The following is a 23,717-nucleotide window of genomic DNA, read 5'->3' on the forward strand; positions in this document are numbered from 1 at the left end:
GTAAAAATCGCAACGCACACAAAAGTTTGACTGGTTTCTAATGACGCCGTAACCCAACTAAATGACACATAGCATTAAAAATTCACAGAATAGTGGCTAACAGTTGTGCCAACCTGGGAAAAATAGTTTTAGAAATATTCTCAAAGGGAAAATTTAAAATGAGAATTTCCGGGAACTTATTTGACAGCATGTATTTTCAGGAGCGAGATATATTATTTTATCATGAGCTGAGAGATATATTCAAGAAACAATTTAGAAAATCAACACATAAATAATATATATAATAATAATAAAAGCACATGAAACATAAAAATGTCAGCACAATTTCTTTGATTATTTGTATTATTGATTAAATAAATTTTTTGTAGATATATTATATTATATATATATTAAAAAAATAAAATTATATATAATTTATAATATATTTTATATATAATATTTGTTATACTTATTAATATATATAAATATATAATAAAAAGTTTTTTCTTTTTAATTTTAATAATTTATATATAATATATTTTTATTTATACGATAACATAAAAATTAAAAAAATATATATATAATTATTATTGTTAAATTTTTTATTTATTCACCTTAAATTTAATGTAATTTTTATTAAAATTTTTTATTATTCAGAGTTAAAGCTTTTTGAACATTTCTATTATGAGTTTCATTTTATAATTAATTATGGCTGTTTAGAAAAAGCATACAATACTTTGAAATTAAATGTAAATAAAAAATGTTGTTTAAAAATATAAAAAAGAAATATGCAAGATATTTAACAAAAATTTATTTTTATTTTTATAAAGATAAGTCAAATTTGATCAATATAATAATAAAGCAAGTAAGAAAGCTCTAGTCGAGACTGCCCCACTACGAGATCCTCTTCGAGCAACTGATATTTCAATAATTATTCACACATGTACACACACACACACGCACACACAGCCATACGCACGCACGCATAAACACGCGTTGGCTGCAGTGGTGGCTTACTATGGTAAGTTAATTGTTTAATAACTCTACTTGTGGATGGACTATCTTCATGAAACTTTTAGATTATGAATGTAACATAGATAAGCATGTATTTGCTGAAGCACAAGTCCCTAATATTTGAAATACGCCTTTTTCAAATGTGATGGTGAGGGGGGTGAATTAGGTGTGGGGGTAACAAAAACCGAAATTGTATAAAATGCATATAAGTATACGTATAAAATTTGGAAACTCTAGCTTTAAAGATGAAGGAGATATAATTTTAAAACTGATTTTCGATAATGTTTTTAATCGATAACAAAATACGGGGAAAATTATCGATATTTAAAGCAAAACGCGTGGTATACACGGACCTAGGAAAAAATTCAACTCTCTAGCTCTTATATCTTCTGAGATCGACGCGTTCAAACATACGGACAGACAAGCAGACGGACGGACCGACAGACGGACAGGGCAAAATCGACTCAGCTCGTCGCCCTGATCAATATATATACTTTATGGGGTTTGCCACGCCTCCTTCTGCCTGTTACATACATTTAACAAAACCATTATACCCTGATTTCCCATTTTCAATGGGTTCAGGGTATAAATATAGATCTCCTTAAATATTCGTTTCCTCAAAAATTTCGATGAACATATACATTTTTTATCATGGTATATTTAATATTTTATAGTAATTTATAAACCAAAAGTCCCAGAAAGTAATTTTCAAAGTTTGTTTTGGTGAGCTATGCCCTTTCCATTTTCATTTATAATTGCCTTTTGAAATTCTTTAGTTGAATCACATGTTACGCTAACTAAGCAATTAAAAGTCCATTATAATACGAAGTAGAACTATAGCTCTGAGCCCAACAGTTGCAATCCAATGCATTTTGAGTTTAGTCTTCAATTCACACAGGTGCTCAGCATACAATACAAAAAAGGTGCTATTTGAACTAAACTTAGTCGATGAGTAAATCTGATATTAATTGTAATTTTTAGCTATAAGCAGATAAATAATTCGATTGGTTTTAGGTATAAAATAATCTAATAATAATTTCAGTTTGCTTGATTTATATTTCAAAATATGTTGAATTTTTTAACAAGCCGCATTTAATTAAATTTATTTAACATTAATTTCTTACGTTCTTTAGTTAAATATAAATATATATTTTGTTATTTAAATAACTAACTTCCAACTCGATTCTTTTGATATGTTTGATATTCAAAATCCTTATTTCATATATATTAATACTAGTTCTAATTATTTAATATGTATTACATACTATTTTTTAATTTTCGTAAACAGTTACAATTATGCTTATAAAGAGATAAAGGGCCATATTCCCCATATTAGGCTAGGGGTACCCAAGCCGTTAAGCCTCAAACTCAAACTCGGTTAGGTATTTGCAGGCACATACCAAATTTATCAAAAAGAGCAAACTTTTTAATAAGAATTTCCTAATTTCAAAATTAATTTGTTGAATAAAAAAGTTTGCTTAAAATATTCGCAAGCTTGAAAAATATTTATTAAATTAATTGATGAAAGGTAAAATGAAAGAAAACGATTAAAACCGGCTTCAAGATCTATGCAGAGTTAGCAGACATATACAACTACAAGAACTGATAACAAGCTGAAATAATCTAATCAGTAATATTAATTTTTTTTATAATAATTTCTATACAATCTAGAGAATCTTTAATCAGCTCATCTCAAAGAAATTCGAGTACAATGAAAGCAGAGCCAATAAATCACATTACTTTCGATGACTTTATGAGCTTGTCAGTTGTATTGTACAATACCCTGGGCATGCATCCGTATGACTCGGCCACCAGTACGGCAATATCGACTCGCTGGCTCTTTGGTATTTTCCTCTTTCAAGTGATCAATCTGAACTTTGTGTTTGGACTGGAGTGCACCTTCGTGTACATCTCGTTCAAGAACAGCGAGAACTTCGTCGAGTCCTGCATGGTAATGGGCTACATTGTGTTCGTGATCGTGGGCGAACTGAAGATGGTGACCGTCTGGTTGCGCAGAGACCAATTGAACGATTTAATGATCGAAATGGATCGCATATTTCCCTCGGCTGATGCCGAGACCCAGCGACAATATCAGGTGGAGCGCTACTTGCGACGTGGTCGCATGCTCACCAAGGGCTTTGCCGGCCTCTACCTGCTGCTCATCGTCACCTACAATCTGTTTGTGATTATTCAGTTTCTAGTCAAGCGCTATGTGCAGGAGTTGCCTGGCGCTTCCATGGCCATGCCCTACACATCTGTGTCGCCCTGGAGCTTGCACAACGTATTCGGCTTCTGCCTGATGTACTCTCTGCAGTCTTTGGCTGGCTACACGTGCACGGCGGGCCATGCCTCGAGCGACATACTCATCTTTGCAGTGCTCATTCAGACCATCATGCACTACGATTACTTGTCGAGGAAGCTCACTGAGCTGCTCATCCAGGCAGGACGCGTCAGCGATGGCTACCAGCAGGATCTCAAAGTGCTGCGGCATCTGATCTCCTATCACAACCAACTGCTCCGGTGAGTTGCTGACGTTAGCAAAGCGTAGTCACTCCTTGACCCATCCCTCCCAGCATGACTGAGGTCATCAATCGGGTCTTTGGCTTGCCATTGCTCCTTAACTTTATGTCCTCTTCGCTGATGGTCTGCTTTGTGGGCTTTCAAATGACCATCGGACTGAGTGTCGATGTCGTCTGCAAGCTGGCGGTTCTCTTAGTGGCGGAAATGGCCGAGATCTATTTGATATGCTACTTTAGCGATGAGCTTGTAAATGCCGTAAGTTAAATTCTTATATAGATATACATATATTCTAATATTATATATTTTATTTTATATTCCGATATATAATATAATATTATACTGAGTGGTATTACTCTGCAGAGTGTCTCGGTCTCCGATGCTGTCTATAATATGAACTGGCCTGATGCTGATAAACGATTCAATAAAATGCTCATCATCATTGCTCAACGTGCCCAGCGACCCGTTTGCCTCAGGGCCACTGTGTTCCTAGATGTTTCAATGCAGACTATGACAATGGTTGGGGGATCATAAGGAGTTTTTAGGCTATTGCATTCTGATTTTATTTACTTTCAGTTCCTGCAAATGACCTACAGATTCTTTTGCGTGATTCGCACCATGTATCAGTGAAGAGGTAAGACGAGTTCAGAGTGAAGGAAGCACTGAGATGGCATTAGCATTGGACTTACTTAATTTTGTTTAAATTCGTATACGTTAAGATTTTACAGCTAGAGCAACTGAGTTGGCTTTACATAAATTTATATTTGCAGCTAAGATATTTATTTTTGTATGCTATAATATATATAAAAATATTAAAATATTTTTCTATATTGTGGCTATTAATAGTTAATGCTTTAGTACATATATTTCAATTTCTATTGATTGTAACAATTTATTCGAAGCAGTTCTGTCAATAAAATAAATAATAAAGTTATATTACTTTGTATAAAATTTCCCTGAGTAATTTCTATGATATACATATGTATGTATGTATGTATGTATGTATGTATCACTCTGCGCATATTTTAGACAATCCAAAATGAGAAATATTGCTTCATCGGGTGTCCAGTTTACCTCCAGTTAAATACTATTAATTTTATCTTAAAAATTCTACAAAGTATGCATCATATTAGTTTTGCTACTAGTCGATCCCATATCGATTTCATTGGATTCATACAGCTGTCATTTCTCAGGGCGCCATAAAATTGACAAAATTAATAAATCATAGGGTGAACGAGTAATTGGCACAAATGACTTTATTTGCAAACAACAAGTTGACGAGGAATGACAACAATAATTTGACGAATAAATTATTAAAGAAGTTTAACCGCAGAGCGCTTTTAATTTACTCATTAGGCAACAATATGTAATAAGTGCATATAATTAATTAATCAGCATATAATTTTTTTGGGTTTACTTTTATTATTTGCTTGACTTTATATAGACGGTAGACAAGTTTGGTATTGAAAAACACATCATACATATGTATACATATGTACATATATGTAAAAAAAAAAAAAAAACGACTGAAGAGCGCACTCATGCTCACGAATGTATGTATGAGAAGAAGAACACACCTTGCCTACGGCGCAATTTATGTTGCGACTGCGCTGGAGCACGGCCTTGCGAATACAAACAGCTAACCGTTTTCATGAAGCTCTTTTCTCCTAATGAGTCGAATATAAAAATCATGTTCCCTCACTCTCGCTCTGGACAAAACACTTTGCCTCTTTCTTTTTTCGTTGAGCGCATTGAGTTTAACTATTCGTGTGGTGCTCCTTTAAGTGCAAACGCTCTTCACATTTACATTCCCATGCACACTCTCAATTCACAAGCGCAATTGATACTCGCACATATACCAATACATACACAAAAGACTTTGCGCTCCATTTAACTCAAGCAAATGGTCGAGAACAGCCAGAGCGCAACAAAACAAATCAAAACGGTGAAAGCCGATCGCGAGAGAGTTCGTTAAGAAACCGATACAATTGGTTTCTCTCTCAATTTATTCTCTGAGTGTGCGTAAAACAATCACACTTACATACATATGTATGTATGTGTTTGAAGACGTACATAGAAGAAGAAGACGTGTAGAAACATTTAATAGTTACATATTTGAGACATACTACCCGCTGCGTAAATTTTTAAAATTTGTAATAATAGGGCATTTTTTATTTTATATTTATTTGTTTATTTTTATACGACTACATAATGTAAGAAACCGTTTTCATTCAAAATAAACTTTTGGACAAGGTATAGTTATTAAAAAATTAATTGATTAATTAATTAAAATTTTAGCTATCATGAGTTTCAAATTCACTATAAATAAGACAAAAAGTATAAACGCAGTTCATTGAACAGGTATATATATGTAAGTACATATATATGTATGTATATATGTAAATATGTATAAGTTACAGTAAATCTGTCTGTTAGTTTATAGCTCAAACATTATTTGAGCATTTCAATTCGCCTTATCAGCGTATTTTATGTCCCTCCCCCTTCCTAAATACTGAACTGCCTTTCTACTCGTATAATTAGAGGACTTTAGTACATTTATGCATATATAATTAATTTTGTGGTCTTCATAAATGGTCAAAACAGAGTTTTGTGGCTTTGACAAACAGCCAAAAGAAATCCATAAATAGTAGCTATACGTCCAAGTAGCTCATCAGTTAGTTTCAGGCGAGAGCTCGAGTGGATTAGTTGAGGATATTACCGTCGACAACATGCCCGGGGAGTTTGCCACCTTCAATGACTTTATGAGTTTGCCCGTGTTCTTCTACCACACGCTGGGCGTGGATCCTTATGAGTCGCCCAGCTTCAATAAAGTGCCCAGTCACTGGCTATACATTATCCTTCTGTTGAATCAGCTGAACATGAATTTCAATTTCCTAATGGAGTTCATCTATGTCGTGCTCTATTTCAATAAGCCCGAGCATATTGTAGAGATCTGCATGACAGTTTGCTATCTGGGCTTCGTCCTGGTCAGCCAGCTGAAGACGGCCAGCGTGTGGCGTCAGAAGGCCAAGCTGAACGATTTGGTGGCCGAGCTGGAGTCAATCTTTCCAGCTGCAGTCCGCAAGGAGCAGGACGACTATCGAGTGCTGTACTATAAGGAACGTTGCCGCTTCATATTTCGCTCCTTTAGCGGACTCTTTCTGGTGCTAGTCGTCACCTATAGCTTCTATACCTATGTGCGATACGCCATACAACACTGGCTGCTCCACGTGCCGGATGTGGAGAAGGGCATGCCCTTCTTTCCGACATCGCCCTGGAACTATCACGACAATTGGAGCTACTACCTCATGTATCTACTCCAGGTCGGAGGCGCATACACTGCGACCACGGGCCACATTTCGGCGGATCTCTCAATAACCGCCGTCAATACGCAGCTAGTTATGCATTTCGATTATCTCTCGAAATCTCTGGCTGAGTTTAAGATTCAAGCAGGCAGCGAGCCCGATGGCTACGCCCAGGACTTGGCAGCGCTGCGGGAATTGATTCGCTATCACAACAAACTGTTGAGGCAAGGCTTTTGAGTTGATCTCGATGGAGAATAGACATATTACAGACTCTTATCTCTCACAGACTCTCGGATGTAATGAATTCAGTGTTCGGAGTGCCTTTGCTCTTGAACTTTCTCACCTCCTCGGTGATGGTCTGCTTCGTGGGCTTTCAGATGACCCTGGGTCTGAGTGCCGATCATACCGTTAAGTTGGCGCTCTTCATGATCTCGGCCATATCAGAAATCTATTTGATCTGCTTTTTCAGTGATTGGTTAATTGAATCGGTGAGTGCATCAATATTAATTCTGATCTAGTTTAATCATTTGCACACCTTATAGAGTCAGAGAGTCACTGCAGCTGTTTACGAGATGAATTGGGTGCCAGGCGATACGCGCTTTAATAAAATGCTGGTTTTCATCGCAAAACGAGCCCAGAATATCGTTTGCCTGAAGGCTACTGTATTTTTGGATATATCAATGGAGACTATGACTATGGTATGTAAATACTGTTACAGGCTATGAAGACACACTTCTTATACAAATTCCATGCAGTTCCTCAAAATGTCCTATAGATTATTCTGTCTGATACGCACAATGTATCAGTAAGGCTTCAATCTGGTGATCTATAAAAGAGTACTGTATAAGACGGCGCAATATGAGGTATACTCTGGTACAAGGTACGGTACGGTACAAGCTATGGTACGCTAAGAGCAGGGGCACGGTACTAGGGACATTATGCCAGCTAGAGCTTTACCATATAACTCGCTCTAACTACAAACTATAAAGTGGAAATTATAGAAATTCTTTCTTGAATATAACAAATTATGTAGATATTAGAATTGAAATATTCAAATTAAAATCTAAATATTTATCATTCAAATATCTTATAGGAGTTCTAAATATCACTTGTAGTCAACATACAATAAAAATATATTTTATATAGAAGTCTTACAAAAAATCTTGAAAAAAAAAAAATATATATATATAAATAAATAATAATAATAAATAATATAAAATAAATATATATAATAAAGAAATATAAATCTATAAATTCTCATTTCGTATCTTTCTACCTTTACCATCTCTATACAATATTAACCAATAAATCGATTGGGCTACCCACTAAATCTGTCTTTAATCGGATAGATTTACTGTTCCCTGCTTTGTTTCCTACTAAATGATGTGTCTTAGGCATTCAAGCTCTGAAATTTGCAGCGAAATTAATTACATAATTAGCGTAGCTCTTCCCATTCTCCAATCGATCCATTGCAGTGCGAGGAGCTGCGTTCCAGAAGTCAGACCATAGCCTATTCGTGTGGTCTGTTGGCTACGTGCGTGTGTTGCGGTCCTTTAAATGTTGTTATAAATAATTAAATATGAACAGAGGCCGGCACAGTTGGCGCTCTGCCGATGCCAAATACCAATTGATGGTCATATTAAAAGCCTCAGCTCGGACTGTTGGCGGCCCGGACCCGGCATGTGTGGGAGTTGCCTCACAGCATTTGGTCGGATTTACATTTGCGTGTTTAGGCTATTTTAATGTTTCGAGTTACGGCAATCAGAATCATGGATAAGTATAATGCAATATACCTAATTGATTTATAAAATTTACATTGTATGTGCTTTATTTACTTATTCACGTGGAGTTTATATACGCGTTGCATTATCAATAGTTTTGTATGAGAGTCTAGACTTATTTTTGAAAATATCACTTAAATTTAAAAACTGCTGGAGATATTTTGAATAATAAACCAAATGAATAATATATATATTTGTACTTAATATTATTGAAATAATAATTGAAAAAACACAAGTATTTATTTTTAGTAAATTAATTTCTCAGCTACATATTTAAGATTATTGTTTTCGCATTTATTAATTAGTGTTCAATTTATAATATTGTATTTCTTTAAGTAGTTTATTATTATTTATTAAACTACTATTAATTATTTATTTAATGGATATATTATTTAATAAATCAACCAAAATAGAAATATATGTGTGATCTCAGCATAGAATTAAACTAAACTTATTCTTATTAACTATTTTATGAGTGTATATTTTCAAAAAATCTACGCAAATATTCTAAGATTTTTTCTTATGATATATAATTTTTTTTTTAGTTTTATAAATAATCAATCAGCCATTAAAATTAAAAAAAAAAAAAAAATGTAAAAAAAAAAAAACAGAATGTTACACGAAACTTCTCCGATTGATAAAAGAGAAAGTTTGCATACTCTTTTTAGTAACTTTGTTTACTAAAACATTAAAAAGAAACTAAAATAACTCAGTAACTCCAAAAATCAAAAGAAACGTAAATAATGCAAAATAAAAGAGACACATGGGCCAGGCAGTTGCTTTTAGGTAAATGCCTATGCTGAGCCCAGGTGCACTTACCTAATTTACAAACTAAATGAGTGAAAAAATAAAAAAAATACATGAGAAGCTCAGCGAATGGAGTCGATGTCAAGTGCAAAGTAAATATGCATAAACAAAAAAATATATAAAAGGGCTTCTCTTAGCCACTTTGATAAGAGGCAGAGCGACCACAGCAGCAGCCAGGTAAAGCCTAATGCAGCCAGTGAAAGTGGTTAAGGCGGTCGCCCAGGGGGCGTGTCGGTCGCTGTGCCAAGTGTCTCAGTTGATTCTGCATGCATAATTTGTGAGTCCTGCGTAAAAATATGCAGGCTTTGCACTTTGATAAAATATGCACGCGCCATAAGACGCTGAGCTGAGAGAGGCTAAGGCCGCCAAAGACTTGCCAAAGATAATAAACAAAGAGAAGCAAAGATATAACACTTTGCATAAGTGACGCCAATCCCCAAATAGTTTTGTTGACAAGCGACAAGCCGAGAGGAGGCGAGGACAGGACAGGACAATATACTTGATGCCACTCGCATAACTCAATCAAGCATACGCACTGTGGCACGCGCACGTCTTCTGCTCGGTTAATTAAATACGAACTCTGAACTTACCAATATTATGCACGATATGCCAAACGGATATGCCCATAAAGTATCCGGCGTTGAGTTCACGTAGACGATGAAGCAGCCATCGGTGCAGAGTTTTACGAGCAGCAAACCGCCGGCACGATAAAGTAGGCCAAGTCTATAGAAAGAGAGAAAGAGAGAGTGAGAGGGAGAGGGAGGATAAAGGAAATTAAAATCGCTTTCATTGGGAGTTGTGTGTGGGCTCCATAGCCGCTTGAGAGCTGATTTTATAGCTTATGCTCGTCGTCTGGTCGCAGTTATTAACATTTTCAGCTTGGACAGCAAAAGGGAAATTAGATTTTGGTGTGGACCAAAAGCAAACTAAAGTCTATATATATTGAGAAAGCATTATCCATGCATTAGCTAATAGTAATAGTTGTTTGTCAGCGCAAAGCTGAGTAGGATACGATTCGTCCTCGTTTTCGTCCTCGTCCTCATCCACATCCAAATACTTACCGCCTGCGCAGTGCCATATTGAATTTATCCAGCGGATGGGCATGCACATTGCGATTCTTGTGCCATAGCCACAAGAGCTTCTTCATTAAAATGACAAACAGCGCACAGAAGAGCAGAATGAACAGCAAATCGATGCAAACGAACAGAATGAAGCTCAGCGACGGCGACGGCGATGGAGTTGCCGATGTGCCGGAAGTGAATGCCGCGGCGTGTCCGGGCGTAATCCAGCCAACGGATGGCTGCTTCTCCTCCTGCTGCAGCTGCTGTTGCGGCCAAGTCAATGCCGCAGCTGTCACAGCGGCCAAGTTCGACTCGCTGCCAACTGTGATTGATGACGCTGACGTGGCGAGAGCATTGGCCGACGGCTCAGCCAGTGTGGGAGCTGCCTGACGTCTACCAGTCGCATTGCCCAGCAGCGCCTCCGACTCGAGCAGTAAATTATCGGCATTGAGCAGCGAGTGCGTGGCATAGTAGACGCCGCCGTCCTCGCCGTACTCCTCGCCGGCATCCCCGTCCGTACTGGCGGCATCCGCGGCTGTCTGCTGCCTGCCGCCCGTCCAGACCAGCTCCGGCCACCAGTGGCGCGGCCATTTGCCTATGATGCTGCATATTAGTGGTGCGGCAATGGCGAACAGCAGCGGAAGCAGCCAGCTAATGCCGATGGCGCCGCGTATGCCCGCTGAGCCGCTAGACAATGGCAGCGAGGACCCGGCGGCAGATCTGCCCCGACTCGGCGGTGGGTGATTCCGGCTCTGACTGCGACTCCGACTGCGACTCGAGCCATTCGCCTCCGGAGACTGAGCGCTGCTGATTTGCGTAATATTACTTAGACTCTCGCGGCGCTTGGACGCCGCTTGTTTGGTGGGTGTCGGTGGTTTGCTGCCGATTTGCAGATACTTCTTCGGCACCAGCTCCGTGTGTATGACCAGCGCAATGGCAATCAGCGTGGAGATGCCCAGCAGCAGCAGCGAGGCCAGCGAGCTGCTGATTATGGCATGCCAGTTCTGCAAAGAGGAAATTATGTGGCGCATTAATAACGCTCCAGTAAAAGGGAGATTGGCAGCCACTTCGTTGCAACATCATTATTTTTAATTAAATATAAAAAGTTGTCATCGCCTTACAGCAACAGCAACAACTAAGGCAACACCAACAGTTGCTGTTATACCATTTACGATCCAGCATATATTTACTTGACTTTTTTTTTTTTTTTTTATGTGTATTTATGTATTTCACAGCTATTTACTGGGATTTCCCGCTGCTCTGTCAGCCGTAAAGATGACATCACAATTTCACGCGTGCCTCGAGCATAAATTATTTCATTACAATCCCAACAAATGACTGGACATCACTTATTAAAAAGTTATCAAAAAAAGTTGTGCCCCAGCTTTGGCCCAAATGGCAGAATGTTTTATTAGCGCTATAAAAAGGAACATAATACTCGGAGAGCTGAGATTTTCTTCGAGCTTGGTTTATTCACGCGAGCCTCTAAAAAGTTTCGCACTCATAATAATTAAGTAAACTATGCATTTTAATAAATTGTTTAATGAGCTCTAACTTATTTTAATTACAAGCTTTTCACATGGCTAAGAATGGTGAACTGCTTGCCAACTGCTTGCTTGGCAGTGTGAACTGCTTGCTGCGGTCTGCGATTTGAGATTTGTATGAAGATGTAAGTAAAGAAATGCATCTATTAAATACAATAACCAGATTACCAAATATTTAAAAAATATTTTTTGCGTATGTAAGAAACATTATAATTAATATTAATTCAAGCAAGGTAAGTAAATAGTTTTGTGGAATCATAGAAATTAGTATGCAAATATTATAAATTAGAATATTTCAATTTGGACAAAAAAAGAAAAATATTTTTTGATATTTAAATAAAAAAAAATAATATAAATTTAAATCCCTAAATGATTAATATAAAGTATATAAATAAATTATAATAAAGTTATCCAATTATTATTAATTTGGGTAGGGTTATTAATTTAATTTTTTTTTTTTTTTTTTTTTTTTTTTAATAAAAACTGTATCTACTTTATTTGTTTACAAAAATTGTTCTTTAAAATAAAACTATAAAGATTTTAAAATAATATAAATATATATTAAATAGTGTATCTCTAAATACAATAAATTGGATTCGTTTTTTTTTTTTTGGATTGCATTTATTTATTAATTTAATTTTTTTTTAATATTTTAGCAAGAAGAATTGAATGCTGTATTAATCTCTTATTAAGTAGAGTATTTACGAATACAAGCCAAGACATTTCAATTAGTTGCAGCATATTGTATCAGCTCATCAAATAGCTGACCCAGCTGCCAATATTCATAACTAGAATTCAGAATGTAATGCCATTCGACTTGTGCTTATGCTTAAGCCACAAAGTTCATTTTACTCCACTCACAACCAGAAGCCACAGCGCATGATTTCATTATATTTTGTCATGTTTGGTTTGTGCTTGTGGTTACGTGGCCAATAACCGCTAACCAAATTGCAAGCTAGTAGACATTAAATACGTGTACGACCCACTGATATTGAATTAGAATATAGTATTCAGAGATTATTTTTTTCATTCAGAGAAGCTGAGCTGTGGTTGGAGCCAAAGCAAAATGTTGTGGCTTTAATATGGCAGCCACAGTTCATTACATTAACAGGATTTCTCTTTCACACTCACTCACACACACACACACACACACTCACACACATTCATTTTTATATGTAACTGTTGCTTTTTGGTTTCTTGGAATCTGAGCGTGGAGGTCAGCGACTTTGTTGTCTGCCCCGACTGCAGTAAAATAAATTTGTAAACTTTTTAATTTTCAATTCTCAGCGCGAATATTTTACGGCGTCGCTTTGTATTTATGCGAAATTATAAGTTAAGTGCGCTTAAAAGCTTTCGCCTGTCTCGCTCGCTCGCAGCCCGCCCTCTCACTCTCTCTCGTGGGTCTCCCTGGCGTATGCGTTATTTATTATGTATTTTTAACTGGCGCTGCAAATTGTATTTATTTATACACAAATACATATGGCATGATTGAAAAGCAAATATACATTTCAATTTTATTTATTGTTCGCGCTGACATGGGCGTGGCCGTCGAACGTCCGCCCACACGCTCTGACACGTGTCCTTTTGAGCAATATGAAATTTGCATATGTTTTTTGCAGCGAACTGCACGTGTTTGTGTACTGTGTATGTAATATGCTTCTTCTTCTTCTTCTTCCTTTATTTTATTTTAATTGAAATTTTAATTTGCACTTGTTTCGCATTTTCGTAAATTTGCACGCATCTGCTGCGCTTTTGGCATTGAGCGACTGCCCGCTGGCCGCGAATTCGTCTTTGCGTCAGCTGCTCATTAAGAGCTGATTTCAAATGCCAAATGGAATACGTGGCAAACATGTACACGAACACACACCCACACTCACATACCCGACCTACCGCTTGTTGCTGACTCTCGCGCCACCGCCAAATTGTGACAGCCAGATGCCTCAGGACTCGCACTCGGACGCGTTTGCTTTGAATTGCACTTGAGTCGAGTCGAGTCGACTTTTGTGCAGCCATTAAGTAGACCTCGCTCACTTGACTAGAGCACTAGAAAACACTCGCACACTTGTATACACACACGCACACACACACTCCCACACCCTCTTCCGTTTGAAACTTTGTCTTCATTTTGCTTCACAACGTGTTGTTTTAGGGTTTTGCGGGCGTAGTTCTGACGATTGTCCAAAAGTTCTTATACCCTGCGCTCAGTGAGAATGAGTATATCGGTTTTGTGAGAGTGTATGTTACAGGTACGTGATAGAATACAAAAAGTATATATTTATTCGTGATCTAGACGACAAGCTGAATCTTCCCAGCTTTGTATGTATGTCTATCCGTCCATCTGTCCTTATAAATGTAACGATCACATTACAGATGTATGATTTGAAATGTATTTATACTAATAAATATCTTGTATAACATAGTTGAATTATTTTCTTAAAAGTCCATAGTTAATTACCTATTAATTTTTAAGTAAATAATAACGAATAAAAAATGTCTTGTATACGTAGAGATCACGTTAATCACAAAAGCTAGAGATATGATGTTTTTAATGAACTTATATATACAATATATATCGTCTGTATAGCATGTGCAGTACATTTATCATTGTTTTTTTTTTTATCGACATTTCGATTAATTTCCTTATTTTTGATATATTTCGAAAAAAAAAACATGGCTTTAATTATTGTTTTAATTTAATTATTTTTTTGTTGCTGTAATTTTTAGACTTTTATTGTCTTTAAAATTCCCTCTACTAAATTTATTTTAAATACGAGAGACTTGCTCTTTAGCGAATAACTGTATGTACGTATACATTTACTGAGAACGTTGGACAAAACTAAGTGATAAACTCATCCATATTAAAATCAATAATAAAATATAAACCAAATATACCTTTGCTTTATTTTAAGTTGTTTACAAATTATATAAACTCTAACGTCTAAAACATAAATAAAAAACAAAATATGGTCATCTTAATATTCCCCAAAATGCTGAGTTTATCACTTATTTCCTTCCTGTTGAGTTTATCTCTGATCTCCATCAAATAGTGCTTAATCGCACTGCTTTTTTAACTGTATGTGTGTATTTACTAAAGCGCAGATCTCTAGCATTTGAAATATATTTTTAAATAATATAATATGAAAACATTTAAAATTATAATTATTCAATAGTTCGAACTTATCGATATATGCGTGCGTGTGTGTGCTTGTCCTGATTTCTCTGAGTAAGAGAAGCATAAAAGCATTGTAATACCAGCTCTATGGAAAAGTTCAGGGTATTTTGCAGTCAACCAATTCCAGCCAAATCACTTTACTTCTTTTCCTTGTGTTTATCTCTTTTTATCTCACATTCTCTCTCACTCACTCTATCTATCTGAGCGACTTTTCCCCCTTCCGTTCTTTGTCAACTTTTGTCGGTTTTTCTTAACAAACATTTTCGATTGTGTTTTCAGTTTTTATTGTCGCGCTGGCGTTTTATTTGTTTTTCATTTATTTATTTCGCCCCGGCTTTGCTCGTGCTTTGCGCTGCGGCCCAGTTTATTACTAATTCAGAAATGTAACATCTTGTTAGAGATTTTCGCATCGTTGTTTCACTTTGCTGTGCTCGCTCGGCCAGGCTACCTCTGGAGATTAGCGAGCATGAATTTGTATATTTTGCTGAGACGCGCACTTTTCGCTTTATAATTCAAAAGATTTTGTGGATTCTGTTGGGACTGAAAGGCTCCATAAGGTAATGAGTTTTTGACGGCTCTTCGGACCGATCTCAACCATTTTATATGCTCAGGGTCTTTGCAAATTGAAAATTTGCGCTTTTATTAATATTTATTTCGACTTTAGCGAGTTGATTCTCTGGAGAACTGTTGTTGGTTGTTGGTTGCTGTTGGTTTTTAATTTCCTTTCATTCGGTGCGACAGGCCAACAGGTGGGCGAACAGCTCAGCACCTTCGCTCTGTTATTTCATGGATTTTGTGTAACGAACTGTAAATTATAATATTTACAAATCCCGGGCCCTGACTTCGTACATTTATTGGCGCATTATTTGCCAGACGACAAGCTAATTTCTTTTTGCAAATGATGTTGATGATGATGATGATTGTGATTGTGATTGGACTGGGGAGAATTTTGGCAGATTACTTTTCATGAAAAGTGGAATTCATGCTTGGATTCCTGCGAAAATTTCTAATTAGAATATTGCCGAGTTTCTAAGCCAAGAGCAAATACAACAAAGCATTGATTGTTATTTAGGGCCCGGTAAATGGCTTTTTGTTGTAGTTAACAAACCAAGAAAAATAGAAGAAGGCCTAAGAACTAATTTCAATTCGACTTTGCATTTAAGCAGCGGCCCCTGCTTTGTTGCACAGTGTATATGGGGGAACTGTAACTCAATATACTTTACTATGCATCGAATAAAGTTTCATTTTTTTTTAAATATTTGTTTTTGCAGTTTGTTAAGGCTTCATTCGGTTTTTGGTTTCTTTTGTTTTTTTTTTTATAGCTTTTATTTTTGGTTTTGCCTTCATTTCAGTATTTATTTCCCCGTAATTAAATTTTTCGCCTTGGTCGCCCATTTGCGGCAGGCGGTGCTCGTGCGTGTGTGTGTGAGAGAGAGGGAGAGTGAACCACAATGGCAGCTTGTGTTTTAACGCACTGCGCTTAAAAGTATGCAATGAATTTTTCTGCATTTTCTTGTTTGAGTAGAGTTTTTAATGGGACTGAAATCAAATTCCTGTTATTTCACAATTATAATTTTTGCTTTGATTAAATTTGAAATGAACACGAAAACTCTTCACTTCGGTTTGCCTTGCTGTCAATACCTGCTTTTCGTGTTACTCGTGTTCAATGAGCTGATTTCATTTATTAAATTTATATCTAAAAATTTATCAATCTGTATTTCTACTCACCGCCGGCAGCATTTTCATGAAGCCCAACAGATAGATGAGCATCACGCTTGATGTGGAGATGCAAAACTGCATTTTCAGAAAGGTGACGGCGCATTTCCGATTGCACCAAATGGGCAGCAGGATGAGAAAGGCGCAGCAGCATTGCAGCAGGCAGAGGGCGCAGCTCACGATCACAAAGATGGGCCGCTGGGGCGTATGCGACTGCGACGACTGAAATGAGATAAAGCAATGAAATTAAATAAATATATGTTATTATTATGAATTATATTTATTTAAAAAGTATTTATTAAAAATTCTTTAAACACAAAAAGAAAAGTATTTTAAAATAAATAATATTTATATTTAAGTGCATGCAAGTATTTTATTAAATACAAATTATTATAGATATACATTTTTATAATTGGGTGTAATGAAATATGAGCAAATATAATATATATATGTACATATAAATATATACAGTGTTTAACATTGATATTCAATTTTTTATTTTTAACTTCTATTTCAAACGCCTATAAAAGATATAAAATTAATTTAAATTAAAAAAGAGTATATAAAAGTATATATAAAATATAAAAATATAAAAATAATTAAGCATTAATCATTTCAATTCTATATAAAATATTAATATTTTTGAATTAAACTCACAGTTAAAATTATATATTTATATATTTATGAAATAAAATAAAAATAAATAATTAATATTAAATGTTTTCTACAATATTATCCAAAATCATTTAGCAAGTGTAAATGTAAATGTCTAAGTGAATATTAAATGATATATAAATTAAAATAATACAAGTATGTCATTAAATGCTTTCAATTAGCAAGTCAACATAATTGAGTTTAAGTGCAGAGCTCAAATGCCTTTAAATTGAATTCCCAATATATATTTATGTTTATGTATGTAAATATTGAAAATCATCAAATGTAAACAATATGAAAATATATATTAAATATTAAATGCATGCCAATATCAATTTTAATTTAATTTCTTAGCCATTAGAGACATTATGTTGCCCGCCTAAATATTTGGATTTGAGGCAGTGATTTCTCTCCTGCTGGCAAATAATTGCATGCTGCGAAACTATTTCCCAAATTGTGGCTTTGGGGGATTAGGCTTCGAGTGATAAACTTGGCTAGTGTTCTCTGTTTACTTACGTGTGGTTGCCTCTTGGTCAGCATGACCACATAGGTGCCGGAGAGCGGGCAGATGCAACGGGTGATGTTCTCCATTAGATGCTTTGTGATGCAGAGATCCGAGCGCCAGGTGGAGTCAAAGGATGCCTTGTAGTCGTGCCTGGGCGCACATGGGGCCAGTTGATATTACTGATGAAATCATTGAAATGTTATACAATAGATGCTTACCCGCAGACGGCAACCCAGTCGCCCGTTTTGGGCACACTCTCGTGCTGGAATATAATCTCCACGTGGCCGGCTTCAAAGGACAGGTCGAGGGGTTCGCGGAAATTGTCATTCGAGCGATTCGATTGAAACAGCCAAGTTTGAATGATGCGCGAGGCCAGCACATAGTCCGAGTCCTTGGGGTCGCTGTAAACAGAGAGGAGACTTTAAAGTAAAAGCCAAATATGCTTAACTAATTAAAGGCTAACTAATTTGCTTTGTCTAGTTACAAATTAAATTATCTAACAGTTGTTATAAATGTTCCCTCTTATCCTTGCACAAGCTTATACTTATAATCCTCTTTTCAATCCCTATGCCATCTACTATCTCTCACACAGCTTTGGTATTATTTAGTATATTTAGCATACCATAACAGCTGCTGATTGCCATGCCCCAATGGCAGTTGTCATTCGGCATTTCAGCTAATCTTATCAAGAACGAGCTGTTGAGTGCATGTTCATTAAGCTCATCACACACACACACACACACACACACAGACACACACAGACACACACACACATATGTGTCTCTGTGGTTCATTATAATTTAATCAACATTTGTCTGCATATTGGCAACTATTTCTAGTTTCCATTTCATGCCAGATTCAAATCTCTAGCTCTGCTCTGGCTCGGTCTCTGGCCATGCAAATATTTAGTAATTGTTGTTGTTGTTGTGTCATGTTACATGTTGCTTGCAGCTTATTTGCATGTTGTTTACCAACTAACAGCTTTACACAGCATTGCGCTGGTGCTTTTTGCAGCTGCTTTAATGCGCTTATGAAATATGGAATCTCCAGTGCGGCAACACTTGGCATTACACAGAATTATTTTTACAGATATGCATTGAAATGAAACTGCGTTCGTTCTTTAAACTTGATGGGGAAAAACGAGAAAATGTGTGTGGGAAAACTGTCGATGGAACGTGTGAAATAATTCTGCAATAAATTCTCTCATTTGATTATAATATGCAATTAATGAAATTAGCAGCAAGCTTTAATTAATTGGAATTACATTTAAAAATACGATTTTTATGTGTTGATAAATTTGGTGAAAAGAAAAAATATTAAAATATTATTTTCACTGAAATTGTAAAAAAAAAACTTTTTCGTTTTTAAAGTGGATTAAAATCAATCAGGGTGGGAAATGTGAGAATGTAAGTTAGTTCTTGATAAATATTTTCTTTAAATTGAGAGATGGTATTTTTAATAATTAATTAAAATACAATTTTTTGAAAATATTTTGTCTCATTTTATTATTTTTTCTTTTATTATAAGATACTGAAAATTTAAAACTTAAGCTGATTACTAACGTATATATAAAAAAATCTTATTCAAAAAGGTTATTAATATATTTTTTTTGTTTGTTTGCTACCCACCTGCCACGCGTGTAGTAAGTTTTTGGTAGAAAACTTTTAAGATTCTTATAAGAGATCACAGAAGCAAATATTGTCGAATTGGCCATGATATGCAGCAGACGCGTGGACAGTCCGATGTCCATGTAAAGTTGGTCCGAGAATAGGTCCTCGCTGCGAAAGAGAAGTGCACACAGGTTAGATTAAATCATGGCAGGCCACTCTTAATTAGCTAAATGAGACACTTGAAGGAGGCTAAGCTCGGTGCAGCAAAGTGGCCAAGGCATCTCAACAGGCCAACACCGACATCCAGTCAGGCTGCTAGTCAGCCAGATCCTGTGAAAAGTCCTTCAAGTTGGAATTTTTATGAGCAATTTTTATAGTAAGCGAGCGCGTGCGCTTGTTTTATGCATTCATTTTTTTATTTTATTTTTTTTTTTATTTATGTTTGCCCATAAAGTACATTTTCCATTAGAAGGAAATGCAAAAAAAAAAAAAAAAAAAAAAAGAAGGAAAAGAAACTGAAGAAGCGAAGAAAATGTTTGCCCCTGCCTGTGTATATTAATCAAGCGACCATAAAGTGAGGTATGATGTTTACTTGGGCTGCAAAATTTGCATTTTGCCTTTATTTCTAATTATGAAATTATGCTAAGCGCCTAACATGTGCCAGATTCAGGTCTGCCGTGGCCAAGATATTGGCTTTAATGACCAGTTTTATATCAAAAGACCTTAACGGCTTCCTGATATGACAGTAAATTATTATTGTTATTTAAGTAAATATTTTTAAAGTGAATATGAAAAAAATGCCTTTAATGTTAAGCATAAATATGAAAATATTGTAATAAACCCATTTCCAAAATTGAAAGTAATTGACAATAAATTGTATACTGATATAAAATAAATAAATAAATAAAAAAATATATATATATAATTGATCAAAAATATAATATAATATATTTGTATACTAATCAAAATTATATACAAACATTATATAATATTTCTTCTTCACATAAAAAAAAAAAAAAATATTTATATCAATTAAATATTATTAAATTTTGGAAAGATATGTATACGAATTAAAATAATATATATTTTTTCTTCTTCACATAAAAAAAACAAACATATTTATATCAATTAAATATTATTAAATTTTGGAATGAAATACAATATTTTACAGTAAAATATTTGCCGGAAATTGAAGTAAATATTTGAAATATTTTCATGAAAACAACGGGCAAACGGGAATGTAAAAATTGCAGTAAATTGAACTACATAACAAAAAAAATATTAATAAAGAAATTATGCTCTATAGACAGACTTCTTCTTGTTGGTTAACCAAAAATTTATATTTACTCTTTTTTATCAACTCTAAAGCATACTACAAAATTTAAATGAAATATTATTTTAAGCTAAATAGTTCTCAAACATATAAAAAATGTAAATTAAATATTATTTTAAGCTATATAGTTAACAGAATGTAAACAAATTTAATGAGTGTGATAAAGTAAGCACGGAAAATGCGGAAATTGAGCAGAAATGATGCGATGCGATGCGATGCGATGCGATGCGATGCACCTGGTGCTCGATTGTGTTCAGGTGTGCTCAACTCACCCGTAAATGCGTAAATTGAACGGCAATGTTTTCACTGAGGTCATGTAGATGCGCAATGAGTTCAGCCGATCCAGCGACAATGTGTCCTCGTCCACTGTCAAAATGCTTGCGGCTCCGCCGTCGCCAACTGCTCCACCAGCTCCACCTGCTCCACTCTTACCCAGCAGCTTGCTGGCAGCGCTGCCAGCGTCACCAGCACTCATTCCATCACCTCTGCCGCTGCCCTTCGCCCGCTGTGCGGTCAAAGTTGTCGAGCTGTCAGCAGCCGTGGCCGAGGATGTCGTCTGGCTGCCGCCGCCGCTGCCTGTCGATGTGGCCAATTGTGAGGCAGCAATTGTCTCGCGGTTCAGCGCCGCAGATTGCGTTAAAAGTTGCAACTTTTTAATTTGCTGCAACAAAAACAAGAAAAACATCAAAAAAAAAGTGAGAAAAAGGCGAGTAAAGTGAAAATGACGCTACATTTAAGTTTCACACGTCAAATTTCGAACTTTGAACTTTTGGCACTTACACCTCGAATTCGGGCCACAAACAATTCACTGTAGCCCACGGCAACGGGCATTGCTGGTGTCCCTGCTCCTGCTCCTGTCCCGGCCCCTGGTCTAGCTTAATTTATGAACAATTCTCGCTTTTATGGTTTGGCGTCCAGCACAAATAGCTAGCGTTAGCCAGTATTGGATTTCAATGAGAATTTGCAACAAGCCAACATTCCTCAGGTGTTGCAAACTTGCTAAATTGGCACGTGAAGGTGCTTGTGCAGGTTGCCATAGCATCAGGATTGACATTGTTATCATACTCATTATTTTAGACGAAACGCTGTCAATCTGAGCATAATCATAGCAAAGCAATATGAGTGGGAATATTTCTTGAATTAGTTTTATTTTAAGTTTGCATAAGAACAGTTAGCTACAACATCATTTTATTTTTATCTATTGTAATTGGCCATCTGATTACCAAGGCAGTTTAAAGATCTACCGGGACGTTCTATAGAGCGTACACAAATTCAAATTTTTCTTATTTTTATTTTATTTCAAATTTATTAAACAATAATATTTTATATTTTAAATTTTATACTTTATATTTCATATTTCATACTTTATATTTTATATTTTATATTTTATATTTTATATTTTATATTTTATATTTTATATTTTATATTTTATATTTTATATTTTATATTTTATATTTTATATTTTATATTTTATATTTTATATTTTATATTTTATATTTTATATTTTATATTTTATATTTTATATTTTATAGTTTACATTTTATATTTTATATTTTTAATTTCTATTATATTTATTCTGCAAATCACATTGATAAACCAAATGGAATTAGCCAAAGTTCTGAAACCAAAAATTTGGCAAACAAAAAATACTACAACAGCCAATACTCCATTTTCAATTCTGACCCAGTCTTAAAATCAGTCAATGAACCCATGAATCAATCGATTTGCTTAGACTCTAAGAACAGCTCCATGACAATGTATTTTCCATTCGCATTGTTTTTTGCAAGGAATTTTCTGCTGTCATGGCGCAATTTCCTGTTCAAATCAAATATTACAATTGTCCGAGAAGTATCTAAGTCTCTCTTCTGGCTGCTTTTTTTTTTCATTCCTAGAGAACATAAGCATACATTTATAAAGTCAAACATGTGCAATCGAGAGCTGAAACAATTCCAATTGGAAAACTTTTTCGTTGCAGAAATAAAAATAGAAATGCAAATAAAAGAAACAAAAAAGTTTTGTAACATCAGTCAAGCATGATGTGATATTTGTTGTTCGTGGCCGCTCCCCCTGGCCTTTACGCCTATGCAAATTGGGGCATTTGCTTAAAGACATGGGCAGAAATGCTGTGAAAAAAATGTAACAGAAAAGTTTTAAATACGAATTCCGACCTGGCCACGTTGCGCAGTTTACCGTCAAATCACTGGGGCGTTCAACTGTGTGGGCGTGCCACATGTGCCAGTCAGCCCATTCATATGTGTGAGTGTGTATCTGTGTGTGTGTAAAACTTTTCTTGCTGATTTGAAAGTTAGCTAGCGACTTTAGAGCACGTTTTTATTTTATTTTTTACGTTTGCTCAGCAAAGTGATTTGTCGTGAACTTTGTGAATTTGATTTCTGAATAGGCCAAATACAGATAGTTGGGCTCTCTCTGCTGGCAGGCAGAAGTTTGCTGGTCAAGCAGCCCATATAATCAGACTGATTCAGCTTATGATATTTACTCATGCCAAATATGAATTTAAAAATTTAATTCGATTATTTAATGCATTTGGTTAGATATTATGGGCCACTGGGGGCAGTCAGTAAGTATTTGGAAACTGGGTCAGTTAACTTTGTTTGCCATTTGGTTTTCACTTGGCCCCGTAATGAGGCAATCTGCATTGAAAGTTCGGCTCGCACATTTTAATAAACTTTTCGATTCTAATATTGAAATGCAATTGAAA

The 23,717-nt window shown here is 35.5% G+C and overlaps 2 protein-coding genes across 3 annotated transcripts in view; one reads left to right on the forward strand and one right to left on the reverse strand.

The window, feature by feature from the left end:
• The window catches only part of LOC6576835, a 209,536-nt gene that overhangs the window by 2,658 nt on the left and 183,161 nt on the right, over nt 1-23,717 (reverse strand). For both annotated transcript variants that reach the window (XM_032728532.2, XM_002002784.4), the window contains exons 13-19: nt 21,271-21,659; nt 19,684-19,833; nt 18,274-18,456; nt 18,067-18,205; nt 16,909-17,118; nt 10,465-11,468; nt 9,994-10,126 (exon numbers count right to left, since the gene is read on the reverse strand). In XM_032728532.2, the coding sequence (XP_032584423.1) occupies nt 9,994-10,126; nt 10,465-11,468; nt 16,909-17,118; nt 18,067-18,205; nt 18,274-18,456; nt 19,684-19,833; nt 21,271-21,659 (2,208 nt within the window). The remainder of the gene's footprint in view (nt 1-9,993; nt 10,127-10,464; nt 11,469-16,908; nt 17,119-18,066; nt 18,206-18,273; nt 18,457-19,683; nt 19,834-21,270; nt 21,660-23,717) is intronic.
• LOC6576836 (odorant receptor 67a) lies at nt 2,593-4,272 on the forward strand. The gene is made up of 4 exons (XM_002002785.4): nt 2,593-3,513; nt 3,567-3,768; nt 3,874-4,029; nt 4,087-4,272. The coding sequence occupies exons 1-4, from the start codon at nt 2,705-2,707 to the stop codon at nt 4,138-4,140; spliced, it is 1,221 nt and encodes a 406-aa protein (XP_002002821.1). The 5' UTR covers nt 2,593-2,704; the 3' UTR covers nt 4,141-4,272.

This window comes from Drosophila mojavensis, unplaced genomic scaffold (assembly GCF_018153725.1).
Source record: "Drosophila mojavensis isolate 15081-1352.22 unplaced genomic scaffold, ASM1815372v1 contig_36, whole genome shotgun sequence".
NCBI lineage: Eukaryota > Metazoa > Arthropoda > Insecta > Diptera > Drosophilidae > Drosophila > Drosophila mojavensis.